This window comes from Delphinapterus leucas, chromosome 14 (genome assembly GCF_059928025.1).
Source record: "Delphinapterus leucas isolate spDelLeu-1000000601 "Yukka" chromosome 14, BTC_Dleu_Yukka2, whole genome shotgun sequence".
Lineage (NCBI taxonomy): Eukaryota > Metazoa > Chordata > Mammalia > Artiodactyla > Monodontidae > Delphinapterus > Delphinapterus leucas.
Window position 1 is genome coordinate 88863854 of NC_143142.1, and position 27555 is coordinate 88891408.

General features: G+C 62.2%; 1 protein-coding gene across 4 annotated transcripts in view; it reads left to right on the forward strand.

The window, feature by feature from the left end:
• The window catches only part of NFATC1 (nuclear factor of activated T cells 1), a 104472-nt gene that overhangs the window by 50699 nt on the left and 26218 nt on the right, over positions 1 to 27555 (forward strand). For 3 of the 4 annotated variants that reach the window (XM_089895356.1, XM_022559970.3, XM_022559971.3), the window contains 3 exons: positions 7512 to 7567; positions 12009 to 12141; positions 23180 to 23845. In XM_089895356.1, the coding sequence (XP_089751482.1) occupies positions 7512 to 7567; positions 12009 to 12141; positions 23180 to 23845 (855 nt within the window). The remainder of the gene's footprint in view (positions 1 to 7511; positions 7568 to 12008; positions 12142 to 23179; positions 23846 to 27555) is intronic. The other variant, XM_022559972.3, reaches the window with a different exon arrangement.

The window sequence follows — 27555 nt, forward strand, 5'->3', positions numbered from 1 at the left end:
CGGAGCGGCCACGGTAGCTGAGCGGAACCCCACTGGGCCCGGAGACCCTGCTGTACCTCCGTGGCACGCTTCAGGCCCTCGCCCTTGTCGGCACAGACCCTCAACATGCAAAGGCAGGTGCTGTTCCTTTAGTGACGGCGGCCCCTGGGCCGCTCCGTGCGTGTGTGCACGCCTGTGTGGACCCCTGCACGTGTGCTCGGGAAAGGGGGCTGCGGGTTGGAAGGGGAAGGGTCTCCTCCCTCTGGTGTCTGGGGAACCAGGCAGTGAGCCTCTCGCTGTGCTGCAGGGGAGACGCAGGGGCGGCACAGCTCCTACCCCGGGACGCCCGGCCCGACCACGTGGCCACGTGGTAATAGGGGAAGCGTGTGGACCTTCTGTCTCTCTCAAACTCCGGAGTTTGTTTTGGGGGCGGGTCCTTGCAGGGAGCTGGCCCCCAGGCGGGGGAGGGGCTCCTGTGGGGTCCGGGCCTGCTGCCTTATCCCTCGCCTTCTCTTTCCCAGTCACGGTCCCCCTCCCGAGCGCCGGGGCAGGGCTCGTGCTGAGTACCGCAAACCGCAGAGGCACTCAGCCTCCGTAATGGGGTTGATTTTGTACAGTTTGCAGGAAACTTAAGTACTTCAATCAAAATGGGCTTAAAAAGTCTCTCACGTTTAACGTGTTCTGCCTGTACGATCGCGCGTGTGATTGGAAACTGTTTTAGAGGATGGAGCAAACCCGACCAAGTACAGTGGTAGGGGAGGAATCTGTGCTCCCGGAAAGCCCCCCTTTGGACGAGGTGAATTCGGAAATAGTGTAAGCTTTTGTGCTTTAGATGTGTGCACATGCGCAGTGCGCGTGGGGGGGGGGGGCGGGGAGCCCAGGCCTGGTGCTGCGTCCTCACCGCGTCCTCACCGCGCACAGAGACGTCTGTGGCGGGAACCAGCCGGCGCCCCTCGCTGTTTCCTCGACCAGTCAGCCCCGACTTTGACCTTGGTGCCAGGATGGGACTGTGAGACGTCTCCTGACCCCCTCGGCTCGTCGTGGGTGCCCGTGGGGCTCCTAGGTTGGTGTGGCTTACCGTGGCCCAGTCATGGGGCCTTCACAGTGGCCACCCGCCTGCAGGTGGGAGCCGAGTCCTCGGATGTCTGGCAGCCGCCCTCACGTGGCCTCCCGGGCTGCCCCGGCCCCATGCAGGCCGAGCGCCGCTGTCGCTCGCTGTCACGTCGGGGCCCGTCCCCAGCCCGCTCGCTCCTGTGGCAGATCTGCATCTGGCAGGCAGAAGGCGAGAAACCAGCAAGTGGGTGGAGGCCAGACGTCCCGTGAACACCGTGCGACAAGGGAGACGTAAAGACGCGGCTGTGCGTCCTGTCACGTCGTGCTTGTGTCCAAGCAGGGTTGTTGGCACGTCTGTGCGCGTACTCGTGCCAGTTCTGTGTTTGCAGGAGGGGCAGGTGTCCACACGCTTTCTGCCTCTGCCTTCGTTCTCAGCACAGCGCATGCCGACGCTGCCTGGCCAGCTGAACTGTCGCTGGGCTTCTCTTGGTTGATTTGCAGGGGGAGAAACCACTGAAGTCAATTTAGATTCCAAGCCTAATCCTCCTCTAGGCTTGCGAGGAGGCCGCCTGGTCTGCTTGAAGGTTCTTTCACCCCCTGCTTGGTGGCAGCAAGGCCGGCGTGCACAGTGAGCCTGGTCTCTGGAGCCGCTGGGCGTGGGCAGTGGGCCCCGTGGCAGCCGCTGCAGGAGCAGGACTGTAGCTGCCGCGAATATTGCCACATCAGGCACCGGGGGAGCCGAGCGCTGCGTCACCATGTCCCCTCAACTGCACTGGGCCGCGCTCGGAGCGTCCTCAGTGTTTCAGGGTTCCTCCTGGCTGAGGCCCTGCCGTCACCTGTGTCCTCATCGTGGTGACTGAGCACGGTCCCCGCAGGAGGACGGCCCTCGGAATGTAGGAGCAAAGCCCCGTCTGTGGACGAGGGGCCCGTCACAAAGAGCCGTGGACCAGCCACGCTCAGCTCTGGCTGCATAAGGTGACAACTTTCCGGAACCGTCCTGTGATTCTCCTGAGGTCTTTGTGTCCAGCAAGAGGCTTCAGGGCCTGGCCTTCACGGTTGACAGCCGTGGCCTCCGTGTCAGATGACACCTCCCACAGTGGCCGTGTGTATGCGTGGACACCGGCACAGGCTCACATAGGGGGCGCGGCAGGTGCGGGACGCCACGGCAGGGCCACCTGCAGGAAGTGAGATGCTGTGCCCCGTCTCCCACTGAAGATCTGGGGGGTCTCTCTTCAGACCTGTGCGCGGGGGACATATCTGTACGCATGCGTGAGTGTTTGAAACAACCTGACAGATACATGAGAACACAGAGAGAGCGCCCACGTGGAGGGGAACTGCCGCTTCTGGAGACAGGAGAGAGGGAGGCTTCAGAGGTTCCGTTGCCGTGACGTTATCGTGTTCTTGATGCCGACGCTGAAAGTCCCCGCTGCGTGCAGCCCCGGCCTGTGCTCTGCAATTCCCGGAAACCGTGTGAAGCCTGTTCGGGCTTCTGCTGCTGCACAACAGACCTCACCAGAACTTGGCGGCTTCAACAAACAACAGTTTGCCGGCCCTCGCGTGTGGCCGGACGCAGCCGTGGCCCCCGGGTCTCCTACACAAGGCGCCGGGCACCCTCCGTGGGCGCCAGGCCTCCGCAAGGCCCAGACTCAGAGGGGCCGCACCGCACTGGGGCTCACCAGCTCCCAGCCTGCCCAGACTTGGAGGTAGGACACCCAGGGTGTAGACGTGGAGGGTCATCGGGCACAGCGGGACCGCCTGCCACACGACTAGACCACCTCCTTGTCAAACCTCTTACTAAGGCCCCAGAGCCAACAGAGACAGACCCCAGAAGAATAGATTGCGTCCAGGGTCTCCTGAGACCTTAAAACGGAAGCAGGACTTGCTTCCTGCGGGGAAGCGTCTGGAGCCGGAGTCCACACTGAACCAGACGCAGACGTTGCCCGTTTTACGGAAGAGGATCGGAGTCGGGTCGTCATGGGGCCACCCCGGCTGGGTGGTGCCCGGCGGTCCTTTGGCTTTTGGGGTCTGGCCGCTGTGGTCGGCCTTCGCCGGGCGGCGTCTCGGGTAGGGCCTTGCGGGTCGGGTGTCACTCACCGGTTGTCCAGCTGGCACTCAGGCTGCGGCCCCGCTGACCCAGGTGTTGGTCCCAGGGGTTCTGGAACTTGCACAGAACGGACCCCGCTGGCTGGTGCGCCGCTCACACCCAGAAGCCAAGACTTGGTGCGGGGGAGACGCTGTGTTCATATGCTTCTGGCGCTGACCCAGGAAGGCGGGCGGGGAAGGTGCTGCGCGTCCACGAGGACGGCTGTGGTCGTGGGCGGCTGACCTCTGCGGGTGGGGTCTTAGGGTAGCCCTGGGCCGAGACGCCTCCGGGTGTGGGCTTGTGGGGCGGTGGGGTTGTGGGAGCTGCTGCCCCCTGGTAGCCCCAGCCTGCGACCTGCCTGGGACTGACCGTCCGGGAAGCGGCCCTGACCCCTAGTCAGCAGACAAGAGCAGCGGCTGGGCCCTTCTTGTCCTCAGAAGGCTCTTTCTCACTTTGTGGCCTCGGAATTCAGTGATCCTCCCATGCTTCTAAACTATACAACATCTTGAACAGGCTTGGGAGGGATCACGCTACCCTCGCACCCCTCCGCAGAGATGGGCAGACGGGCAGGGCCCTGTCAGGTGCGCAGGCTCTGTTGGCATCAGGGGCCCGAGGGCCCTTCTCCTCCCGGCTCCGAGCTCTCCCCTTTGTCGGTGTCCCGGGACGCACCCTCGCCCCTGTCCCCGGGGACCTCCCCTCCCTGCAGGGCTCTCCTCGTGGGTGTGCATGTGACAGGCTGGGGAGGGGAGTGGGCTGCCGCTGCTGGACCGGGCGGTGGGCTCAGCGTGACCTCTGCCCTCCCTGGCCTTCACGGCCCCGGCTGCACCTCTCCCTCCAGGGCACGGCCGCCTGCAGTGGAGGATGCGGGGGTGTGAGGCCGGCTGTGAGCCTTGCGGGGGCTGCAGTAGCCAGAGTGGAGTTCTGTGCACGCGTGGGTGTCACCAGAGAGCCCCCTCGGCTTGGCCAGGCTCGCTCGTCCCTTCCTCCGGGCGCCTCCCCAGGAGGGCTCCAGAGAGTGGGCCCGGGTCCCTCCCGGGGAGGGGCAGCGGGGTGGGAGTGGGCACGGCGGGGGGAGCGGCTCCAGGCTCTGGCCTCTTTCAGGACCACGTGTGGTGACGCCGCGTGCGGCCGTGTGGGAGGATTCGTTTTCCGTGTCAGCCACGTTGAGCTGTAACTCACAGACCGCACAACTCGCCCGTCTGAAGTCCAAGGGCTTGGGTTGATTCAGAGCCCAGCACATATATCCCAGGACATTCTCCTCACCCCAAAGAAGCTTCACCCGCTAGCCGTCACCCTTGTCCTCCCGCAGCCTGGCAGCCGAGGACTGCTTTCTGTCTCCACGGACTTGCCTGCTCAGGGTGTCCTGTGGGCCCAGCTCCTCCACCCAGCGAGGTCCTTGAGGTCCATCCCGCAGGAGCATCAGGACGTCACCCTCTGAGGACCGGAGAGAGAATGTCCTGGTCCTCGTTTGCCGTGCACGGCCGTCGGTGTCATGCGTGACGCTGCAGTGGCTCCGTGCGTGGGCTCCCGAGAGCACACGTGTGTTGCTCCCCTGGGCGCTCCTGGCGGGGGTGTCGGGCCTCAGAGGTGCCGCGGCGGCTGGACCTTCCCTCACTCTGGAGGTGCATCTGCTGGTCCGCGGGGCTCCGACGGCCCGAGTGTGCCACCACGTGTGGGTCAGAGGCAGCACCTCCGCCCCGGCCCTGCGGAGGGCCGGAAACAAGTGAGGCTGCTGGGGACCCTCGGGCCTCTGTCGGTGGCCCCCGCTCAGCCCTGTCCCACGGAGGCAGCTCCTCCCGAGGCGGCTGTGGAAGCCTCCTGGCCGTGGGTGGGGTGGGGAAGCCTTTCTGATGACTCACGCCGCAGGGAATTCCCTAATGATTGGGAATATTTTTACTTCTGGGCTTGCGCGCAGTTTCCTACTGAGAAAGCCAGCAAGTTCCTGATAAGGCTGGAACACAAAGGGCCCTTCAGGGCCTATCGCTTCCCTTCCTGGTACAGGCTGAACTTGCGCAGGACGCCCAGCCAGGCCTGTGCAGAAGAGGCCGCCCAGAGGCCGCATGGCCTCCCACCCGAGGGAGGCCAGAGCAGCTCTGGGGAGTCAGCAGCCAGTGGGCCTGCGGGTGCCGGTGGGGAGGGTCCCCATGTGACGACAGAGCAGGCAGTCACCAGCCCTGGGCGGCTCCTCCTGTCTTGGCCCTGAGCAGGGCTGCGTGTGCACTTCTGACCAAGGAGGCATTGGCCTCTAAGAGCTCACGCTGCGCTTGGGATCCCCAAGGCCGGCTCCTCGGCTGTGACTCAACCACAGAATAGAGACCTCGGGGCCAGAGCCCCCCAGGGCCAGTGTGGCGGGGACACAGGGAGCCCTGGGCCTGTGAGTCGGGCTTTAGTGGTATGGCTTGAGGGTCTGTACTTTCGGAAACCGTGCCGGTGGCCAGGCGTGGCTGGCTCGCAGGCCTGGTACACACAGTGGGACCGCCAGCCCCCAGCCAGGCGCTGTGACGAGGACGGCGTCCCAAAGGCCCGGGAGGCCCTGGAGGGAAGAGACCCCTCCCGCCCTGCGTGTCCTCAGCGTGCACACTCCACCGCCCGCTCCACTCCATGCCTGTATTTCCCTTAGTTTTTGTTCCACGGGTGAACCTGCAACAGCGTTCCTGGGAGGCTGGTCTGGTCTCGGGCCCCTCCTGGAGGGCGGTGGTGGTAAGGTGGACGCCGGGTAATGCTGGGCGGCCTCAGTCTCCCCTCTCCTGACGGGAGGCCCGTCAGCCTCTGTCGACAAAAGACTGAGCGGCTGCCGACAGTTCAGGTTTTAGCGCTTAAAGCTGTTTTGGGGGAAAGGGACAAAGATAGGCTTTGTCATGAGAAAACTTGTTGATCTTAAAGGCACCAAGGACACGGGAGCCTTGATTACAGGAAGAGTAACTTCGATCTCCTCAAACCGGTGGGGGGCCCGACAGTACGTCCGTGTGCGCGGCAGGTCTGGGCTGCGCCACGCAGCAGCCTGCGTCCCGTAGCGCTTTGCACAGGCGCTGGGATCCCCCCTCGTTTATTGGCCCAGGGTCAGGGCACCTCGTTCACCGAGTCCTGTGCTCACAGGGCTCTGGAGCGTTTGCTGCTTTGCAGAACTCCTGATGCCTTTAAGGGCGGTGGGTGTTCTTTCCATTTCCTGTTATTTTTTCCTAGAGGAGAGATGGATGCGGGTCCCTCGGGCCTCCGGCCCTTGTCTTATCACTGAGTGGGTCCATCTGGTGGATACTCAGCATGGGCATCTCCGCGTCCCGAGGGGCTGGTGTGGTCCTGGCACGTCCCAGCCTCTCTGTGACTCACATTTCCTCTCTGCTCCACCCTCCGCCCCTGCCCGGCCAGCACTGCCAGGGAGAAAAAGGAGATTTTGTCTAATTTATTTATAATTTAGGATTTGGAACACACACACATTTCTTCTTGGAAAACAGAGAATAAGCAACCGCTCAGCCCATCCAGCTGTAATGGTTTGTTTGGGGAGCCGACTTTATACAAGATGCAGAGGAAGGAGGCCCCTGTAGAGACTGACGTCTATTAATTCAAAGTAACGGCCAAACGTGGTCCACAAACAGTGTGCCACCCCGAAGTGCTTCCCAGCTCCCAGAAAACGGCTCCGCTCCGTCACCCCGGAGGGCGGGCTTCCAGGCTTTGGCTCCCTCGAGGGCCTGGTCCAGGGACAATAAACCCTTTCTTTCACGGCACTGGAGCCTTTTCAGTTTTTTCAAACATGCAAACGCCACAGGGTGAGGTTAAAAATACCTTGTGTTTTGCATTTCTGTATCCTGATGCGCCAAAGCACAGTCACAGAGCGGATTTTCTTGTTCACCCGGCAGTTCCCCTGAGCTGGGGCAGGACCCAAGGCTCCCGGGCCCCTGCTCATTAGAATAACCCTGCTCCCGAGACACCGAGGGCTCTGTGGCCCCAGTCACGAGGCCCCGCACCCCCCTGTATGCCGCAGGCCAGACTCAAACCGGGTCCGAGTCCCCAGACAGCGCCCTTCTTACCTGGGTCATCCGCGCGCCTCCCGGGCTCGCTCCCCTTGGAGACCCGAGCGTGAACCCCTCCCGGGGCTGGCGCTGGGGGTGCTCGCTGGCACGTGGCTCCTTCCTGCAGAGCGGGGGTCTCCAGGCCCCACCAGGTCCATGCTCTCAGGTTTGGGTTTGAGCTTCTCCCCAGGGCCTCGTGGCCTCTCTCCAGCCGGTCAGTCAGGTGCGGCATCCCAGTCTCACCAGCTGCTAGTGGGCCGGCCGGGCCAGGGTGGACCCTCTCATCAGAGGGTTCCCGCCCCGAGTCCCGTCTGCTTGCATCCAGGTGTGATTTCGGGGCGGTGCCCGGTCAGGACAGAGTAACGGACTTCTCGCGCCCTTTCTTGCAGACGGCCACCACATCTGGGAGATGGAGGCGAAAATCGACGGAGCCCTGTGCAAGCCGGTGAGTGCGGCGGGTGGCCATGGGTGGCGCTCTCTGGGCGGGGCTTTTTATCGGCGGTGGCTCCTGGCCCAAGGCACATGGCTTCTCCTTTGTTAAAACGAACCACTGATGAACATAACAGACAGAGCGAGGAACAGAAATGGTTGGGAAATGCCTCCCGACATAAGCGCTCTCGGGATTTGCAGCACGGGCACGACTCGGATGTGGGGCCACCAGAGAGGACAGGGCGCCTCGTGTGCTGCAGGCCCCCCACCAGGAAGACCAGGATGCACTCATACCCCCGGGGCCTGCTGTCCCCTCTGGCTGCCATTGTCACCAGGGCCCCAGGGGGCCCGCTGCCCCCCCACCCCACCCCGCTGGGAGGACCTGCTGTCCGGAACCTAAGCGCACCTTCCCCGCTCCTGGGCAGGTGGGCCTCGAGCTTCCGCCAGCATCCTTGACAGTGACCCCTCACTGCTGTCCTCCCAAGGAAGAGCCAGGACACAGACGCGAGGTCAGACAGTGTGCTCAACTGGCTTGTCCGTTGGCCGGCAGCCGGGGCCCCTGCGGGGACGGGCGCCCGCTGCACACGCCTGACCTCTGAGGGGTCGCTGCGCTGGCCCAGGGCCTGCCTGAGCCCGTCCTTACGCGTGGCCTCCCATGGCCCTCGTGGTTGTTCACGCACGGAGGGACCTGAGGCAGAATGGTTGTTTCTCGAGTTGTCGATGGAGGATGTTTTCTGTGTGAAGTCACGTAGCTGCTGCAGCTTTCTCTGGCCCGCCTTTCAGTCTGTGTCCTTGTGTTTTAAGCGGGCCCTTGCAGACAGCAAAGAGCCGGGCCTTGTGTTCTTACCTGCCCTCACAGCCTCTGTCTTCTCGCTGGGGTGTTGAGACCATTGTGTGTGAAGCGATTATTGCCGGGGTTGGGTTAACTGTGCACCACTGAGTGCGTGTGTGTCCTACTTAGTCCCAGAAGAGCAGTAGAAACCTTCAGGTAACATAAAGTACAGGCTAGCAGGTGACTTTCTGGAGACGTTCACAGACCTTCCAGGCTCTCTGCCTCGGCCCACCAGCCACTCCTGACGCAGGTGTGTGGATGCAGGGAATGGGGGTCACGGTTCAGAATCTCGTCCAGGTCAAGGACTGAATTTTTTCCTCAGGCTCCCCCGTGTGAACAGGGGACCTCGGGCTGTGGGCTTTGCCGAAGGGATCTAGGCGCCCTCTGCGCGGTGGCCGGGAGGACACGTGCTGGGAAGGAGGCCTGGGGCCTGCACTTCCTCCGCACAGGTGGCGCCGTCAGGAAGAAGCATCTTTCACCTGCGACTTAAGCTTTCTTTTCCAAGCACCGACCCATTTACCAGAAGGCTTTTCAAATGGTATCAGAAGGAGATGCTTCCTCCCTGGCCCAGGGGCGACACCTGCGTCCACGACCTCGCTCCCCTCAGGGTGTCCAGGCCTCTAACCTCACACATCCTCTTGGGCTCCTCCTGGCCCCCCCGAGAAAGTGCCCCGTCTCAGGCAGCTCCACTTTCTGACGGGGACTCTGGGTCCCGCAGGCCCAGCAGTCGCAGAGCCGGCCCTCAGGTTTGCTGTGACAGACACTGGCCACCAGCCGTCACCCCGAAACGGGGGCCCTCGGCTCCCAGTTCCAGCCCCACCGCAGGCCCGAGTCCTCTGCCCCCAGGCCCCAGTGCCGCCCACCCCTTCTCCCTGGGCAGGAAGGAGAGGCCTGCAGAAGCTATGCATCTGTTGGCATCGAAATAATTCTGCCAAGTTTGCATGTTCAGATTTTCCGTTGTTGAGTTTCCTTTTCCACTGTGAACAGCGCATATATTAAAGAAAGCTTAACAGTTATCAGTCATGTGTTCTAAAAGAAACGTAGGACATGTGAATAATGGTGTGCTTTACGTTCACCATTTCATCTTTCTTATCTCTTAAATGAAGTTTACTTTTATATGTTTTTTTCTAATTATAAAAGAGTGTCGTATTCACTGTGGAAAGTTGGAAGATACAGCAAAGTATAACCAAGAAAACGCCAAGTGTAGCTTCACCACTTGGATGTGGCCGCCATTAACACTTGGGCGCATTTCCTTCCATCCTTTTCCTGTCATGTGTGTGTATCTACATGTGCACACACATATATACATGTACCTTATGTTGTGTGCATATTTAAAACAAGGTCGGATTGTGCTGTATATATAGTTTATGTACTATCGGGAGCAATTTAGACAATGGGTTTTCTTTTTTTTAATTTATTTATTTTATTTATTTACTTTTGGCTACACACGGGCTTTTCTCTAGTTGCGGTGAGCGGGGGCTAATCTTGGTTGCGGTGCACAGGCTTCTTCTCGTTGCGGTGGCTTCTCTTATTGTGGCTCACGGGCTCTAAGCGCGTGGGCTTCAGTAACTGTGGCTCGCGGGCTTAGTTGCTCCGCGGCCTGTGGGATCCTCCCGGACCAGGGATCGAACCCATGTACCCTGCACTGGCAGGTGGATCCTTAACCACTGCGCCACCAGGGAAGCCCCCAGACAGTGCGTGTTCTTAAAGCAGGTGACATGGATCTACTGAGTGCCGTTTGTAACCCTTACTCTGTTCCTGTCATGACAGGTTTTCCTGTCACTCCATTTTCCTTCCCACCTCTGCCTTACTGTGTATTTAGCATTAGTGCTCCACGAGGACAGAACTTTGTCACAAAATTTCATAGTTTGTCTAGCATATCAGTCTGTGCCCACATCAAAACACAACCCTCCAGCCTCTTAGAACCCACAGAAGCCGACCGCGTGACGTGGAACCTGCTCGAGGCTCCTTGCCCTGCCGGACGCATCCCGGTACTTCCTGCAGCTGCTCCTGTTGATGCCTCCCCGCTTTGCTTCTGGCCTCGGCTTAGGCAAACCCTCTTCCTTTCTGTCTCTTGTCCTGGTTCCTCCTGTAGAGATCGGGCTCTGGTCACCGTGGGCCGCCGTGTCTGCCATCATGGCGCACCAGCTGTGTGCCGGGCGCCAGCATCACCTGCAGGGTCGCCTCATATCATTGAATTCTCAGAAAACAGCCCCCAAGGAGTGTCTTTCTCTTCCGGTTCCCTGTGCAGGTGGTGGAGCTAAGACTCAGAGATGGCAGAGCCAGGGCAGAAACCCAGACCCGTTGGGCCCCAGCCAGGCTCCCGAACACGGGCCGCGTAGCTGGGGTGCAGACTCTCAGCAGGGGTCTGGCCGGGCGCACACCCTCACCCCCACTGGGTCCGTCCCCTTGGGGTTCCTTTGCTCAGGCAGGAGACCTGCGTGCTTGTGGCTTCTTCCAAATGGAATGAAGCTGTTAGAACAACAGGGGCACATTGCCTGACCCAAGTGTGGCCCCAGGGGACGGAGCCCAGAGGGGGCTGCAGCCCGGGTCCCGGCCCCTCTGGCCCTGCCACTCGTATGCCCTCAGCAGCAGGCTTCTGAGCCCCATTTCTTCACCTGGAAAGGGAAGAGGTTGCCCTGAAGTTCTCCTCAGTTTTGGTTAAACATTCTTCAGATTTCATTATTAACAGGATTCAATCAATTTTGCTGCTAAATTGGGTAACAGGCTACAGTTACTCTAATTTTAAAAAAAAGGGATGCCATGGATTTTTCTTATACATTTTCCTACTTGTTAACCGAAATCATATGACAAAAAGCCTTGAAGAAACTTTCTGGATGTAAACTCTCCTCCCCACTCCCTAAATCAAGGGCACCTCTTTGGCGCCAAGGACGGGCCCTCATGTGGACGCCCGGTCTCAGCACACAGACCCCAGCCTGCTTCCTTCTCCCACACGCATGCTGTCCCACGGCGACCTGTGTTTATACCTGTACTTGAAAGGGCACACTTTTATAAACGTGTCGCTGACTTTCCATTGAAAACATGGAAAGGTAACAGCAGCTTCCGCAAGCCACCCTGATGCATCCATGCCTGACTGTCCGCCCCTCCCAAGTTCGCTGAGTCCGACTCTCCCGTCCCCTTCGATTTGAGAGGGTCATGGCTTGGGCTTTGGGCTGTCGGCACAGAACGTCTGCGGCGAGCACTTCCCCTGGGTCTTCGTTGCCAGTTACCTGAACTGCTGCTCCCGGCTTCCCCAGGAGCACCAAGTCGGTGAATGTGGGCTTAGTTTTCTGAAGGTCATGCCTTGGCGTGGGGGCAGAGGGGCGTGGGGTCTTGTGGAGACTTCCCTGCCCGATAGCGGGCCCGCTCTTAGCATCTGTGCTCACGGCTTCTCTCCTGGGCCAAGTCAGTGGCATCGTAGGTGAAGCCCCCCACCTCCCTACCTCGCACACACCCTCAGCCCACCTTTCAGCTCTGCTGGGAGGAATCAGGGTCCCTGCAGGCTCTCAGGGTGGCCTCTCTGAAGGGGAAACCTGCCGTGTGTTTCACACTCCGGGAGGGCCTGGGTGTGTCTGTGCGTTTGCGAGATGCTCACCGCCCCCTCCTTCTGCCGCTTTCTCACTAGAATTCGCTGGTGGTGGAGATCCCGCCTTTTCGCAACCAGAGGATAACCAGCCCCGTCCAAGTCAACTTCTACGTCTGCAACGGGAAGCGGAAGAGGAGCCAGTACCAGCACTTCACCTACCTGCCCGCCAATGGTAACGCTCTCTTTCTAACCCTAAACGCTGCGAACCAACCCACGGGGTGCTTTTCCTGAAAGAAAATCAGGAACCCTGACACGTGGTGGCTTCAGACCGTGTGGTCGCGCTGTACGCCCGAGCTGTTACCGTCCTGTTAGCAAGATCACGTCATCGGTTCCTTCCAGAGAAAAGTGAAGCTTTCAGTGTATTTTCCTTTATTACTCTTGGGGCTGGGGGCTGCATTTGGGGATACTTACTGATCATTTTGCTAGCTGCTTGCAGATATACAACCGCCAAGGGGGAAAAGGTGCAGCTCTTCTGTACACAGAAGCTGAGGTGGCCTCTGTGTGAGTTTAAGTTCTAGAGCTGTTTAAGGCGGAGAAGCAAACAGTTATAATGATTTTGCAGGTGCCTTTAGAAATAAACCCTTGTATGAAGCCTGAAGGCTGGTGGTTGGTGTGATCATTAACTAACGGTAATGATTTCTGTCCTCGAGCTAACGTCCCACAGAAAACTCTTGGTTGGATAATTGCATCTCCGGTGACCAGGAGGCTTGCGCTCCCAAACACCCTTTACTCGACCAAAAAGCACCTCGTTCAGATTGTCCGCTCACACGCTCTGAGGATGGTTTCTTGGCCTGAAAAAGACCTGTTTACCTTCTCCACTTTTCAGGCTGTTTTCTGAAGGAGAACAGCATCGTGTGTTGTTTCGCTTCTGAACTAGTAGAAAGTTGTTTCTCGGTGTTGCCCAGACCCGAGGCCTGGCGCCCGGGGCCCATGCCGCCCTCCTCCAGGCCGGCAGGGTGTGTGTCCAGAGAGGGCCGCGTCCTGATTCACCTGTGTCACGTAAGCACAGCTGTGCCAACAGTCTTGTTATACTGTGACGGCTGTTTTAAAAACTTGAGATTCATATAACCTAGGAGGGAAACCATGCACTAGGACTGATTGCAAAAGCAGCCATGTCATCATCTTAGTAAAAGCAAGACGTTTTTGAAGGCTTCGGTCTTCTCCTAGTGTGAAATGTCACGTACGATAGACTAGGTGATAGAAAGCCCTGGAAAACCCGAGGGGATAGCAAGTAGAATCAACTGTTTTTCGGGCAGACGCTAGCCACGCCTGTCCAGGCTTGAATAACGCGGTCTCGTGTTCATCACGTCACGAGCGTGTACGTGAACAGACCTGCAGGAGTGTGCGTTGCCGTGGGGCCGTCTGTGGGGGGCCCCTCCGGGACTTCTGTGATGGGTACTGCACACTCCACTAATCCTGCCTGTTCTCGGATGTGGTACTACATTCCTTACAGCAGAAAATACTCAGTCTTTGTTTGGAAATGTAATGATCGTGTCCTGATTAAAATTCAAGCATGGTTGACTAAAAATTGAATGCTTTAAAGAAAACCTATGCTTACAAAGAAAAATTCCTTTCTAAAGCAGTTTAGAAATCAGCTCAAACATCGTTTCCTGCAGTTCCTGCTCGAAGTTCACCTCCCGCTTAACACAGACACCCCCAGTCAGAGGGAGGGGGTCTGCACGCAAACCGGGTCCCCCTTTCAGGGGGGGGTACCGTGGCCCCCAGAGACACGTCACTGAGATCCTGGGGCAGGGCTGTCGAGGGGCCACCATCCCCCCCCAACCCTACAGTTGCCGTTCAGTCCTGCAGGCTCCCTCCCGCCAGGGGCTGACCTGCCCCCCGCTCCGCACCCCATCACCCCCGTGTCAGCCCAGCACACCCATCGCTCATGCTGTGTGGACTGTCACCCGGACCCCCCGGTCCCTCGAGCTGGTGGCCCAGCCCCGCCCACAGAGCCGTCCGTCCGTCCGTCCGTCCCTCCGGAGCATGGCTGTCTGGCTCTGTGGCCTGTGCTGCCTTCCTCAGGCCCTGGTCTCCCTTCACTTCTCTCCTGGAGATCTGCCCCGTCCCAGGGGGTCGAGGGGTCCGTGCCACCCACGCCCGAGAGCCCCAGCCCTGCCCTGCCTTCCTGGGTGGCCGTGCCCCGTGGGGCTGTGAGCTCCCTGGGAGCAGGGACCCCAGCCGGCCCTGACTCCGTGCCCGGATCGTGGGGACCGTCGTCCTGTGCTTTTCTTTTGTAAACAATAAATGCACCAGTGCAAGACCAGAACTCGAGCTCCCAGCTTTAGGTTTGGTGTTTTTTCTCGCGGTCGCTTCTGCGCCCTGCAGCTTCGGGCTGAGTCTTCACGTGGCTCAGCAGGCAGTGTTGGTTAGGGGCCAGGTGGGCCGGCCGCCTCTCTCACCTCCTTCCCATGCCTGGTCTCAGCCTGTCCTTACCCTCCGAAGCCTCCGCCGCAGAGAAGCCCACCACCCCGTCGCCCGCCGTCTCAAGCATCGTTAGTGTCGTTGTTCAAGCCGGAAGGAAGCCCGGCTGCGGGTCTGCACGGGGCCTGGGCAGCTAGGGCTGCTCCCCGTCTCTGGGCCGTGTTTGGGGGAAAGTCTCCAAGTGCGTGTAGGGCGCCCTGAGCAAGCAGAGTGTGTACAGCGGGGGCTCCTGGCGGGAAGGTCAAGGGCAGAGCAGAGAAGACAGCCGGGCAGTTGCAGGAGAGGCCACGGACCCACCCACGTGCAGCCAGGGAGGTCTTCCTCAGTTTCTTGTTCGTCGCTGTCTGGGTTTAACCGCAGTCTCCTGAAAGAAAGCGTCCGCTCTCTCCAGCGCTGTGAGCTGAGGGGCCCTGGTACCTGTCACGAGGCCGAGACCCCGGGGAAACAGCCCCAGTTAAAGAGGGAAAGGAGCCTGCTCTGTGGTGAGCGGCCCCTGGGTTCGGGGGGACAACAACGTCCACCCTGGCTGTGTCCCCAGGGCTTCTGCTTCCGACACTGCCCAGTGACCCCGGGACGAGCAGGCAGGGGCGGCAGCTCACACACTAGGGGGGAATCCCAGCCAATGACTTCAGAGTCATGGGCCAAAGTCAGCATGTTCCTAAAATGAGGAAGTCAGTCATGACAGATCCTCGGGCCTGGAGGGTCTGTCTGTTCCCCTGAGATGTTTCTAGCTGGTCCCCAGGAGTGCCTGCGGTGGCACCAGTCCCCCTGCCCACCTGTTGCTTGGGGTGAGGGTCCTGGAGCTTCACCAGAGTCAGCCAGGGAGGCCCTGGGGGTGTTGATCCTGGGCCTAAAGCCCACCCGACACTCCCACCTGAAGGCTGAGGGGAGCCGGGTGGGTCCTGGTGCAGGCCGGCGGGAGCCGGGACGGGGCGCCCGCTGTGGCTGGTGGCACGGCCGCTGCCTGTGGGCCTTTTGGAACCTTCCTGAGTCAGCTCAGTGGTGTGGCGACCGCGTGGCGGTGAGCGTGCATTGGAGGGGGACGGTGCACAGCTACGCATGTCGGGCTCATGCAGGCGCTGTGATGCGCCTTCTCCTGGGAATTCCCGCGTCCCGGAGGCCGCTGTTAGTAAATTGCCAATTTTACGGGTGCTCTCGCTGTTCCAGCAGGAGAACGAGGGACCGATGTTTTCATTTCTTTCCACGTTAAACCTGCCGCCGCAGAGAGGCAGGGAATTGGCTGCGCCACCGGGCCCCCCGGGAGGGACGAGTCAGGGCCGGGCCGGGGCCCGTGGGGAGGGTTTGGAAGCCGCCCTTCCCCGCAGCGCTCTCCACGGGCCTGAGCTCTTCACAGTGTGTCTGGTTCGCACGCCGCTGGCCTTCCCATGAGGTGTCCAGACCCAGTGGCAGGAGAGCCCAGGCGTGTGAAGGGGAGGGGACTTCCCCTCTAAAGGCCACCACGGGGTCAACTCTGTCGACCGTCCTGACAGACACCGGCCTGAGGCCCCCGACGCGGCCTTGAATCCGCAGGGAGGGGTTTGAGCTTGGAAGAGAGTAGGACGAGGGGGTGAATCGTGGGGCCTGAGCTGCTGGGAAAGAAGGCGGGTGCCCTTTCCGCGGGGGGGCCACACCCAAGGCTCCCCCACTGAGACCGTCACCCGTGGCGGAACAGCAAGGGGGAGGGTGGTTTTGATCAGATACCTGAGGGCCACGGCCACCGACTGCAAAGGCAACGCGAGTCGGGAGTGAGGCCGGACCCCCAAGAAGTCTGAGCACAGCCTTGCGGAGGGAAGACCTGGTGACCCCTTCCCCCGGGGACCAGGGCCTGCCCACGACAGCGTGCGGCGCGGGGGTTACCCCAGCACGGCCCCCCGCCAAGTCACAGCCCTCGGTGCGCAGCTGCTCGGGTCAAACCGCAGGAGAGTGAATCACGTTCCCTTCGGATGCAGCGCTGGCAACAGTGGGTGAAGTCTGAGCAGCGCGTTTGCTGGCTCGTGCGGTCTGCTCTGCCCGAAGGCCGTTGCCAGCCTAGCTGCGGGGAGCCGGAGCCCCGGGTAAGGGCCCTGGAGCCACGGGGCTGGCGCCACAGACGGCGAGGCCACCACACCCGCTCACACCCCGCCTGCCGCGACAGAGCTGTGAAGCCGGCCGTCGCTCACTGTCTGGGCGCCCTCGGTCTCTGTCTCCCGGTGTCCACTCGACGCTCCCGCAGAGGCTGCCAGGCAGCACCCCCAGAAAGGCGGGGAGGACCCGAGAGAGGACAGGCCACCCCGTCGGGCTTGGCGGGCACTGCCGCCACCACGGAGCTGGGGTCTCGGCGGAGTCTGTGGTGTCTCAGTCGGGAGGTTCCTGCCATGCGCCCAGAGCCTTGTCCTCTGGGAACCCGAGGGCCTGGCGCAAGTGCTGGCTGTGCTGTGGTGGGGCAGGAGCTTGTCCCCAAAGGAAGAAACGCGGTCCCTGCCGTCACGCGGCGGTGGGGTCTGTGAGTCCCCTCCTTGCCCACCGGTCCATCCGCCCCCCAGGCCCCTCTTGGCCCTGGACGCGGACGTGGGTACCCGCTTGCTGAGGGTCGGCGGTGCAGGAGGCTCCTGTCACCACGTTTCCTGCCTCAGAAAAGTCGTGCCCTGAAGCTACCCTGCTGGCGTTTGTGTCAACGGCTCAAATGCCGCGTAACAAACAGAAGACAGTCTGAGCTTCGTTCTCCGTTCTCCGGGGCTCAGAGCAACCTCTTCTGCATAGGGCGGTGGCCGCAGCCGAACCGCTGAGGCCTTGGTGGGAGGGGCGGGGGGGCGGTCACAGGGGGAGTCCTCGCCTGCGGGGGATGCTCAGCACCCGTGATGTCACCAGACGTCTCTGCAGGTCAGGGGTGCCTCCAATCAGAGATGCGTGCTCACAGTCTGGCGGCTGCTGGAAGCAGCGCCGGGTCCGGGGGCCCCTTCCTGGCTCACAGACACCCCCTTCTCGCCATGTCCCCCATGTACAGCGAGACCCTCTCTCCCTCTTAAGACCACAGCCCTACGGCATCAGGGCCCCTCCAACCTCGTTGAACCCGACTCCTTTCCTGATGGCCCATTTCCAAACACAGTCACCCTGGAGTTAGGGCTTCAGCCCCCGCGTCTGGGGGACAGTTCAGTCAGCAGCAGCACCCCTGGCCTGTCCGAGGCCAAAGAACTGGGCTGTGGCCCCAGGCCTGACCCCTGGCCCCGCTGCTCCCTGTGCCAGCGGGTTGGGAAGAGGGAGGGCCCTGCACTGCTGTCCCCGTGCGGGGGAGGCTCTGTGCCGCTGCCCTTACGGCTCATGCCACGTTGGGTCCCTCACCACCTCTTAGGTGGCCGTCATGTCTGTGTTACAGCTGGAAAAGCGAGGCCTGTGGGTCACGGGATCAGCCCCAGGGCCGCGCAGCCGGCGGGTGCCTGCCGGGGCTCTGAGTTCATCCACCTGAGGGCAGTGCAGACGTTCGCCCTCGTCCCAGGTGTGGCCACGTCTGTGCGTCCGTCCATGTGTGCAGGACACTAGCTGTGCGTGTAGGAGGAGTGCCTTCTTTTCTCTTGGTGCAGTTTCGGGTTGGCCTGCTTTTCTGCGTCCATTTTGCCTTTATCCTTCATTCGCCTGCGTCTGGACGCCGTGCGAAGTGCCAGGGATACGAATGTCTGTAAAACCCTGAGCCCCGGGGACTCACAGAGGAGCTTGGTGTGTCACAGGCACGAAAAGTCTTCTGAATAAAACAGTTGGGTTCCCGTGGTTCTGATACTCAAGAGGGCCGAGGCCCAAATGTCTCCCCAGTAGCTGCCAAGCAGTCGGCCTTGGCCTCCCCTGGGTCAGAGGATGGGCGTCCTGTGGTCGGACCACTGGGCCGTGCTCTTCAGGTGGTGGAGGGCACCCAGCTCCTCCTGCTTCGTGTGAGGGTCCTGGTCTGGGCATGAGCCCCAGGCGCACAGGTGTGAGGGGAGCCCGAGACGGCTGCTGTGCTCCACCTGTCTGCCCGGGGACGGTGGGAAGGTGATGGCGTGATTCACGAGAGACGGCGTCCTTCTGTGTAACGGCTGGCAGGCCAGGGTGTGAGCCCCGCTCCCCGGCAGGGGTCGTGTCACACTGCCCCCTGGCTTCTCCGTCCACGTGGGATCCTGGGGGTCAGGCCGAGTTGAGGACCCCAGGCCTCAGTTCTGCCCTGGGTCCTGGTACCAGCCCAGGGCCGAGTGGCCGTGAGCCGAGGGCCTCTGCTGCCCTTGTCTGATCTGCCAGTGAATCAGCCATTTGCAAAATCCACTGAACCCCAGGGTGAAGGGCAGGGTGTGGGCGTGGGCACCCATTTCCACAGATGGATGCGATCTGAGAGGCATCGGGAGGGTGTGCGGATGAGATGGGGCAGCTGTGCCTGGGGGCCACGTGGCCACCCCGCGCCCTGCGGACAGAGCAAGGCTCACACTGCTTGGCCACGTGAGTGACATGGCAGTGCGGCCGCGTCTGTGAACCGCGAGGACCTGGAGATAGTCCACCCGAGGAGGTGCGGGTCTGGCGGGGGATCCGGAAAGGCGGCCGGACCTGCCTAGGCCTCCCCGATCCCACTGGGTGGCCAGCAGGCGGGCCCACGGCCAGGCAGGTCCCCTTCGTCCCCAGAGGAGGAGGGAGGCACCCTCTGCTTTCGGTGCGTTTAGACTCTGTAGGTGCCCTGGGGGTAGCGGGCGCATGTGCCCCGGGCCCCGCGTCTGCTCCACGTCTGCCGGGAACTGCCCCCACCTGGCACTGAGGCGCTGGGGTCTCTGTCCTGGTCACTGTCCCTGGGCTGTGCGGAGCCCTCAGGGCAGGCAGGGTGGGGATTATCTCCGTTAAGTGCACAGGAGTCTGTGCCCAAAGGGAGTTCATAGTGGTGGCCTCGTGCTGGGGCCTCCAGAGGTGGGATCGGCCCACCACGCGGGTGCGGAGAGGCTGCAAATGCAGGGGAGGGTGTCTGAGCCGAGCAAGGAGGCCTAGCTCGGCTGGGTCACCAAGGACTCGTGCGCCCGCGAAGGCCCGGAGGCTGGGGTGGGTAGGGGTCCCGCCCGGGTCGAGTCTCCACCCGACCGTGGGAATAATCCGGTGGGTCCCGACGCCATGGGAAGGTGATGCATTTCCTGAACCCTCGTCTCGCGCCCTCTGCCGGGTCTGGCCCACAGAGGCCCCCCCCAAGATCGTCTTGCTGAGACTTTCCCAGAAAGACCCCCAGGGCGAAGAGGGAGTGAACGCGGGTGCCACAGGGCAGCTTTAAACAGGTCGTAAACCACAGACATTGAAGCGGCAGGCAGCACAGACGCCCGATCGCTCCTGCCCTCGGGATCGCAGGGCCTGGGCTGGCCGCGTGGCATGTAAATCAGGCCCACGGCCGTTTCCCCGGCTGCACCTCCAAAGCCGGCAGAGCAGACAGGGTGAGGGTTTATAAAGAGCTCGGGGGACCCTGGACGAAAGGGTCGAGCTGGCCCTCGTGCTGGCTGAAAATCCAGTGCAGGAGAGAGGCACCCAGCAGGGCTTTAACTTGACCTGCTAGACACGCATTTCCTTAAGGTCGAGAGCTCTGAGCCTCAGCGCGCAGATGCAGAACTTAACCCTTGCCATTCTGGACGCCACAGGCCACACGGGCAGCTTTCGAATCCCCCCCCCCCCGGGTCATATGGGTTTGTCGGGGCTGTTTTTAGTGATAGCTGTGCCCACTGACCGTTTCTGGATGATTCTGGTTGGAGGCTGCCCCCAGCTCTGCAGAGCCACGTCCTGGAGCCTGAGGCTGTAGGACCAGAGGCAGGGCCGCTTGCTCCTGGGAGAGGCCGTCTTGCCTGTGCTGGAGCTGACGGCCACCTTCACACCCTGGGCATTGTAGCGGGAAGCGGACGCGGCACATCACATGTTCTCTTACATGCAAGGACGTGCATCTGTGTCAAGGCTGCCCCAGGCCGCTCCCCTACCCCCAGCCTGCCTCCCTGGGATGCCCAGCTCAGGGCAGGAGCCCGTGTCGGGCTGCACACAGAGCTTGGACCCAGCAGAGGCCCCTCCTTGAGGTGGGCTTCCACGCGGGGACCCCAGCCGGTAGGTGCTCGCAGCAGAAACCCCAGGCTGGGACTTCCCTGGTGGTGCAGTGGTTAAGAATCGGCCTGCCAATGCAGGGGATATGGGTTCGAGCCCTGGCCTGGGATCCCACACGCTGCGGAGCACCTAAGCCTGTGCGCTACAACTACTGAGCCTGCGTTCTAGAGCCCGTGAGCCACAACTACTGAGCCCACGTGCCACAACTACTGAAGCCCACGTGCCTAGAGCCCGTGCTCCACCACAAGAGAAGCCACCGCAATGAGAAGCCCGCACACTGCAAGGAAGAGTGGCCCCTGCTCGCTACAACTAGAGAAAACCCGCAAGCAGCAATGGAGACCCAACACAGCCAAAAATTAATAAACAAATAAATTAATTTAAAAGAAAGAACCCCTGGGCTGCAGAAGCTGCTGTCACGGGGGTGCGGGTCGGGAGCGGAGAGGCCCTTGGTCCTGAGGGGCCACAAAGCCACAAGTGCTTCTGCACTCACGCCGGGCCACGGGGCCACGGGCGCGCCGAATCTGGGGGCCTGGCCTGGGCTGTGAACAGCTCCTGTACCGAGTGCCCGCCCCTCCCCTGGGGCCTGCGGTCCCTGCGTCAGGGCACGTTCACGTGGGGAATCTTCACACTCCCGCTGCAGAGGAAGCCCTCGGAGCCACGGGAGACACACGCGGCTGCTGCCGGGACCTGTGGGCGTCTCCCCCATGTGTGAGCCACACGGAGATCAGTGCCACCCGAAGACGGCGGACAGCGGCCCTTCTCGGTGTCCTGCCGGCAGCCAGTGACACTTGCCCTGGAATCCAGTCCTGCGGGGACTCGACCCCTCACGCAGAGCCCTAGCTGGCTGTGAGAGAGAGAGGTAGAGAGGTCCCTTCCCCAGCAAAGGACCGTGAGTGTGGGCACCGGGGCAGGCCAGGCCCTGTGGGTCATCGGCCTGGCTGGTGAAAGCAAACCCACACCCCCGCGGAGCACCCGGGGTGAGGACGCCCCGTGTGCCCTCCGCGGGCTCGCCCGCCCCCGCCTGCACTGCCCACACCCGCCATGCTGGGTGCGTCCTGTCCAAGAATGCTGGACACACCAGGCTCTGGGCATCCGAGGCGCCGCGCCCTACAGCTCTCGGCCTGACGTGACTTCGGGGACGAGTGGCCGACCGTGGCTCGGCCTGCAGGCGGCAGGGATACTTCCCGTGGTGGCCCCGCAATGACCATCACCCGCGTGTTTCCTCCCTGCCCTCCAGCTGTCAGCGCCGCCCGGGGACCAGGCGCCTCCCTGCCCAGCGTGCAGACACGTCAGACGCGGGAAGAATGACGGGAAGCAGGGGCTGGGAAGTTGGCACAACGAGGGCAAGACTAAAGGAAACAGCTTCTCTGGGAATCCTGAGTCGAAAGCCCAGGGCCTGGAGATGCTCAGCGGAGTTACGTGCTCCTGCGTCAGTGGGTCTGGAGTGTCCCCTGGGTCCCAGCCACGTGGCTACCGTGCTGCCCAGGCGCCCCACGGACAGGCTTCGCAAGAGGCCATCTTCCTCGTCACGGCTGCTGTGGATTCGCAGGCGCCCGGCTGTTACGGAAGAGATGTGCATCCTTGCTGGCTTGAGACCTTTGTTAGAGCAAAGCTGCGTTTGGGAGAGAATCTTTATTTACTTAAGGAGGAGGCTGGGATTGCGAGGGGCGTTCCCTCCGTGTGGCTGCCCCGGCCGCCGGGAATCCAGCAGCACACACACGAAGAGGTGAAAATATGATTAGGGGGGATCTGATGACAGCTCATTACCCATCCTGCGTTTGCTACGGCAGCGCCGGGCATCTGTTATGAATTTAACTGCGCTCTTACCAGTCACTCGCAGGATAATCTGACCACCGGGACGTCTCCTGCAAACTGGTGTAAGAGGCAGGAACCAATGAGAAAACGGGACACAGGAAGTAAGCAAGGGCGGGGGTGGAGCCCCAGCCCCTGTGCAGACCCCACGGCACATCTGCTCACCTTCTCCCCAGCCCTCTCGGCGCCTGGTCGGGCCCACGGCCTGGAGGGGAGTGAAGGGGACCCTCCAGTGCCCATCATGCCCTCCTCCCAGCCCGGTTCTCTGCACCGCCGGCTTCCTAGCAAGGGGTGGACAGGGCAGTGGTCTGGAAGCCGTCTGGGGGCTTCCGGCTCTGCCCCAGGAGCCGCGTGATCGCTGGTTGTGTGTTGTCTCTAGTGGAAACGAAGCAGCAGGAGGGAGGGGTGGCGTATTTGCTCGTGTGGAACTGGTTTCCTTGTCGAGTGGCTGAAGGCTTCTCTCCTACAGCAAGTGGACACTCATCTTTTCTGTCAGATTTTTACTGACTTCCAAACGCCATCTTACTGTTCAAGTTCACCAAATGTCAGACATTTATCAGATAGGGCGTCAGTAGCAGCAGAAATGCAGTAGTACATCCAAGTTAAAAATGTCCCTTTGATTACTACAAATCCACGGGCCCTTGGGTCCAAGGCTTCTACTGCAGTTTGCGAATGGATTCTTATAGCACATTAGTGCTGGGGGAGATTCCAAGGAAAACAGTGCTCTCGCTATGAGAACCAGCTGCAGCTTTCTGGGCCGATGACTCACACCCTCCTTTTAATCGGGTGGGAGAAGCAGGCAGGAGACACACAGGGACTCAGTCAAAGCGCTGTTTGTTTTCGGAGGGTATCCTAGCCACAGGCCCGCCCCACGGCTCGCATCTGCAGCTCGTGTTTATTTAGCTTTCTTTCCTTTCTCACAGTTCCGATCATAAAAACGGAGCCCAGTGATGATTACGAGCCTGCCCTCACCTGTGGACCAATGAGCCAGGGCCTGAGCCCGCTCCCCAAGCCCTGCTACGGCCAGCCGCTCGCCCTGCCGCCCGACCCGGGCTCCTGCCTCGCGCCCGGCTTCCCGCCCCGTCCACAGAGCAGCACCAGCCCTGAGCTCCACGACCTCTCCTGCGCCCCCTACGGCCCGGCCACGGCCGGCCCGGGCCACGGCCCCCTCGGACTTCCGCGGCCAGTCGGCGGGGTCCTCGCCAGCCAGGAGGCGCCGAGACCCGCGGGCGTGCCTCCCGGGCCCCCCCAGCCGCCGCCCCCCGCCCCGCTGCAGCCACAGGTGAGTCCGCCGTCAAGTGGTAGCTGCTCCCCGGGGTGCCGGCCAGCGCTCTGTCCCCACAGTCCCTCCTCTCCGCTACCGCCCGGGACCCAAGAGCCGACCCGCCTGCAGCCCTGCGGCCCCGCGCGCCCCCCCGGGACGGGCCACCAGCAGCAGCAGCCGTCCGAGGTTCCGAGCAGCGAGCCTGCAGCCACCCGGCCCCTGCCAGCGCCCGAGGTGCGTGAGGACAGTAATCATAGTCTGGCCCCCATTCCCGTAACGGTCAAGCGAGAGCCTCAGGAGCTGGACCCGCTGGACCTGGACGACGGTAAGTGCTCGCGGGCAGGCGTGCGGCCAGCCCGGCGCCGTGGGCCCGCTGCGGCAGGAGGGGCGCGTGCACCAGCCGCCCAGCTGGGGCGCGCCTGGCGTGTGTCCTGCGGGACGCCCCTGCCGCCCTCAGTGGCCCCTGGCGGCCGGCAGTGTTGCCGCCAGCCAGCAGGGTCGCGCAGCTCTGCCCAGTGGGGGCCTGTGGCTGTCGACCCTCGGGTACACTGTCCACGGGGCGACACAGGGAGAGCTTGGGGCGCCCGGGTGTGCCGGCCTTGGCCATGTGGAGCACAGCGCCCCCGGGAGCTGACGTGCCCTGTTAGGAGGGGAGACCGCCCTGGCCTCGGCCGCGGCTCCAGCTTCTCGATTCCTAGTGTCCGAACCGCTTCTCTAGTCGCGTGAACCGTTTTATGTATTCGCGCAGCTAAAAGTGAGCAACTTGCACCCTGTTTGGCTCGTGAGAACACTTTAAGCACGTGACAGGCTTGTCGGAAGCTCAGTGATCAGACGATGAGGTGCCGGTGGCTCCCTGGACCGGGGCTCGGGTCCCAGCACGGCACTGGACTCCATGGAGACGCGTTCAGGGTGATTTGGAAACCAGGCGTCCTCGAGACACCTGCAGTCAGGCTAATTCGTGTAAAAATCTGAGCCCCAAGGTCTTCCTATAAACTGAGAGCAGAAGGCACCTCGTCGAAAGATTTTTTTTCTCTTTCCTTTGGGAAAAGGTGCCAGGGGCCCCGTGATCTGGTGGGTGAGAGGTCACCCGGTGCTCTCGTGGGCCCTGCGTGGATGGTCCGTCCGTGTGGGCACACAAAGCCAGCCTGGAACAAGGCAGAGAGAACCCGTCCCCCAGAGGAAGCCGCACTGGGCTGGTCTCAGAACCTCTGCCTGAGGGGCCCCGGGACCACACGTGTGCCCCGAAAACAGCGGGCAGACGAGCGCCGTCGGCGGGTGCAGGGCCGGGAGAGCCCGTGGGGGACGGGGGCCCAAGCCCAGCCGTCTGCTCTCGCCCGAAAGCTGTGAGGCACGGCAGGGCCTGGAGGAGGGAGACGGGCGCCTCCTGCGACCCCCGCCCTGACTCCAGCGGAACCTCGGGGGAGCTGCTGATGCAACGCAGACGAGAGGGCCGGCGCCCAACCTCAGACACGGGCCCGCCTCGGCCGGACCCTGGGGTCAAAGGCGGAGTCCGCCCTCGCTGCAGGCGCCGGGGTGAGCGGGCGTGGGGAGCAGGGCCTCCTCCCGTCCTGACCGCCGTCCCGGTCCCATCGTGAGCGCAGGGGTCTGGTTAGGTGAGCCTGGCACCTCCTGGGCCGTGACCAAGCCCCTAAAGTTGCTGAGGGCCCACAACGTGGTCCTCAAGGGAAGAGCCCCTGAACTCGGGGCGGTGCCTCTGAAAGCACTTCTGAGGGTGGGAGGGAGGGACCCTGGCCTCTCTAGGATCCCACCCGCACACCCTACAGAGGGCTCGCCTGCTTTGAGGGTGAGCGATTACAGAAGAAGAACACTTGAAAGCATGTGGCCTTGATTCAGGAAAGAGCAGGGGAGGCCCTGGGAGGGACCTCATTGCCCCCCGAGCAGACAGGGACCTGTGAGACCCTGAGGCCTGGGGTGGCCAAGCTGACGGGGTCCAGCCCTGTTGCTGGGCTGGGGGCTGCAGCCGGGCTTTCACCAGCGGGAAGGCCCCTGTGCTCCAGGCCCGCCTGCACCTGAGCGTCAGGTGGGGCGGCGAGCGGGGGCCCCGGGGGCACCTGCGGCCACTCCTGGGACAGCAGCTCCAGGGACTCGGTCCTGAAAGGATCCTCGTGGGCCCTGGTTTGTACTCAGCGTCCATCACCCGGGCCAGCTGTCAACGCGGCCTTTCGGTTTTGGCCACGAGAGCAAAGTGACGTCGGTTTTCTTGGTCAGGATTGGGGTCACGGTGTGAGGCTCCCCCAGAAAGCGGTGAACACGTGTCCGTGAATGTGCGTGTATCTTCACACCACCCCCACGCGTGACATTTCGGTGCCACCCTGCTCGTCCCCACTTAAAGCCACGCCAGGGTGGAGCCCTGAGCGGCAAAGAGTAAACGCTGACCTGGCCCCGTGCAGAGTGGCCCCGACATGTCCCTGTGGGTGGACATCCCCTGCGTGGACGCTGCACCCAGCGTCCCCCCCGAGTGGTCTTTCCCAGAGGGAGACCCCCGAGGTGGAGGGAGGCCTCGGGTGCACACGCCGCGTGGCCGGGAGGCGGCCTCCCACGAGCCCGGCTTCCCTGCGGTGGGGCTCTCGGGCCCGCGGGGTCGGTCTGAGCACACAGGCTGGAGGAACGGCCCTGGAAGTGGCCACTGAAAACTAAGGCTATGGGGCTTCTCTCCTGGAGTTGGAACCACACGCCTTCCGGTCAGGCGTCCGTCCCCGCTCAGGAAAGCAGCTCAAGTGTTTGTTGCTCTGAGCGGCTCAAGACTCCCCGCGTCCACAGGCAGTGAGCATAGAGACGGGGCCCAGCTCTTGCTAAGGTCTTGTGGTGGAGGCAGCAGGAAGCACGTCTGTCCTCGTGAGCGGGTGGCCGGAGCTTTCAGCTGCGTGCCGGGGGGCTCTTGGGGGGACCTTGAGGCCACGTCTCCGTGCTCACCTTGGTTCCTCCGCCTGGGACCCGCTTGCTCGCTTGCTTACAGGAGCTGTGACGTAGACACAGGTCAGTCCCTCGCAAGTCCTCGAAAGACCGCCTAGTGCAGGATAAAGGCCCACGTGGTGGGCGTGGGGACCTGAATCCCCAGCCTCCCCGGCCCAGGGGCTGAGGGGCTCCGGGGCGGGTTCTTACTGGTCCCTCCTGACGGGGATGGTGGGAGGGGTACGCCGGTGTCGTGGGGTGGGTGTGGGCCCCCGAGGTTCCTGTACAGCTTGGACGCCTTGAGTTGGCACCAGTGACCTGATCCTTGGCCGGTCCCACCGTTAAACGTTTGTGGTTGAGGGGTTTGAAAGTTAGTTTGTTAAGAGGGATGATGTCCACACTCCCGCTTGTTCTGGGGGGGAGGATGGCGTGCCTCGAGGGCTTGTGTACAGAGCATGGCCCCCGAGGCCCGGGTGGGAGAGGGAGCCGGTCGGCCAGGCAGATCCCTGATTTAGAAAAGAGGCCCCTGTGAAAGGTTTGGAAGGGGGCCCGGGGAGGGGGTCATCGGCCTCACTCTTAAGGCACACGCGACTTTCCTTGTACGTCTGGGTTTTAATCGGCAGCCCAGCCCAGGAAGGTGCAGAGAAGACAAAATGGAGACGAGGGCGAAAAACTAAATCAGAAAACTAGACGCCGATTTTAAGTGACCTTGACGTTAAGAGGCAAAGACCTCATCGTTGTCATTTACACCCAGGGATAGGCGAGTAGTTGGGGTGGCTGACGACAGGGACCAGGGAACAAGGACCAGGAGGGGGGCGATTCAGGCTGTGCACGGCAGCCCCTCCCCAGGCCTTGTCTCAGCAGGACGGGGTTGCTGGTGCCGGGGGCCGCTGGCGGGTACGACCTGCTTGTCACCTGGGCTTTGCCCCGAGAGCCGTGGCGCCGTTCCCCCGGGGCAGGAGGGACCAGCCGTGCACCACGGCTCACACAGCGAACTCAGCCCCATGTCACTTGCAGGCACGCAGAGCCATTGCGCGCGTCACGACCCCAGGGTGACAGGTTAGGTAACGTCCCGCCTGGCCTCGCCCCTCACCACCCCCGCCCTCAGGGCTCTCAGAGGCT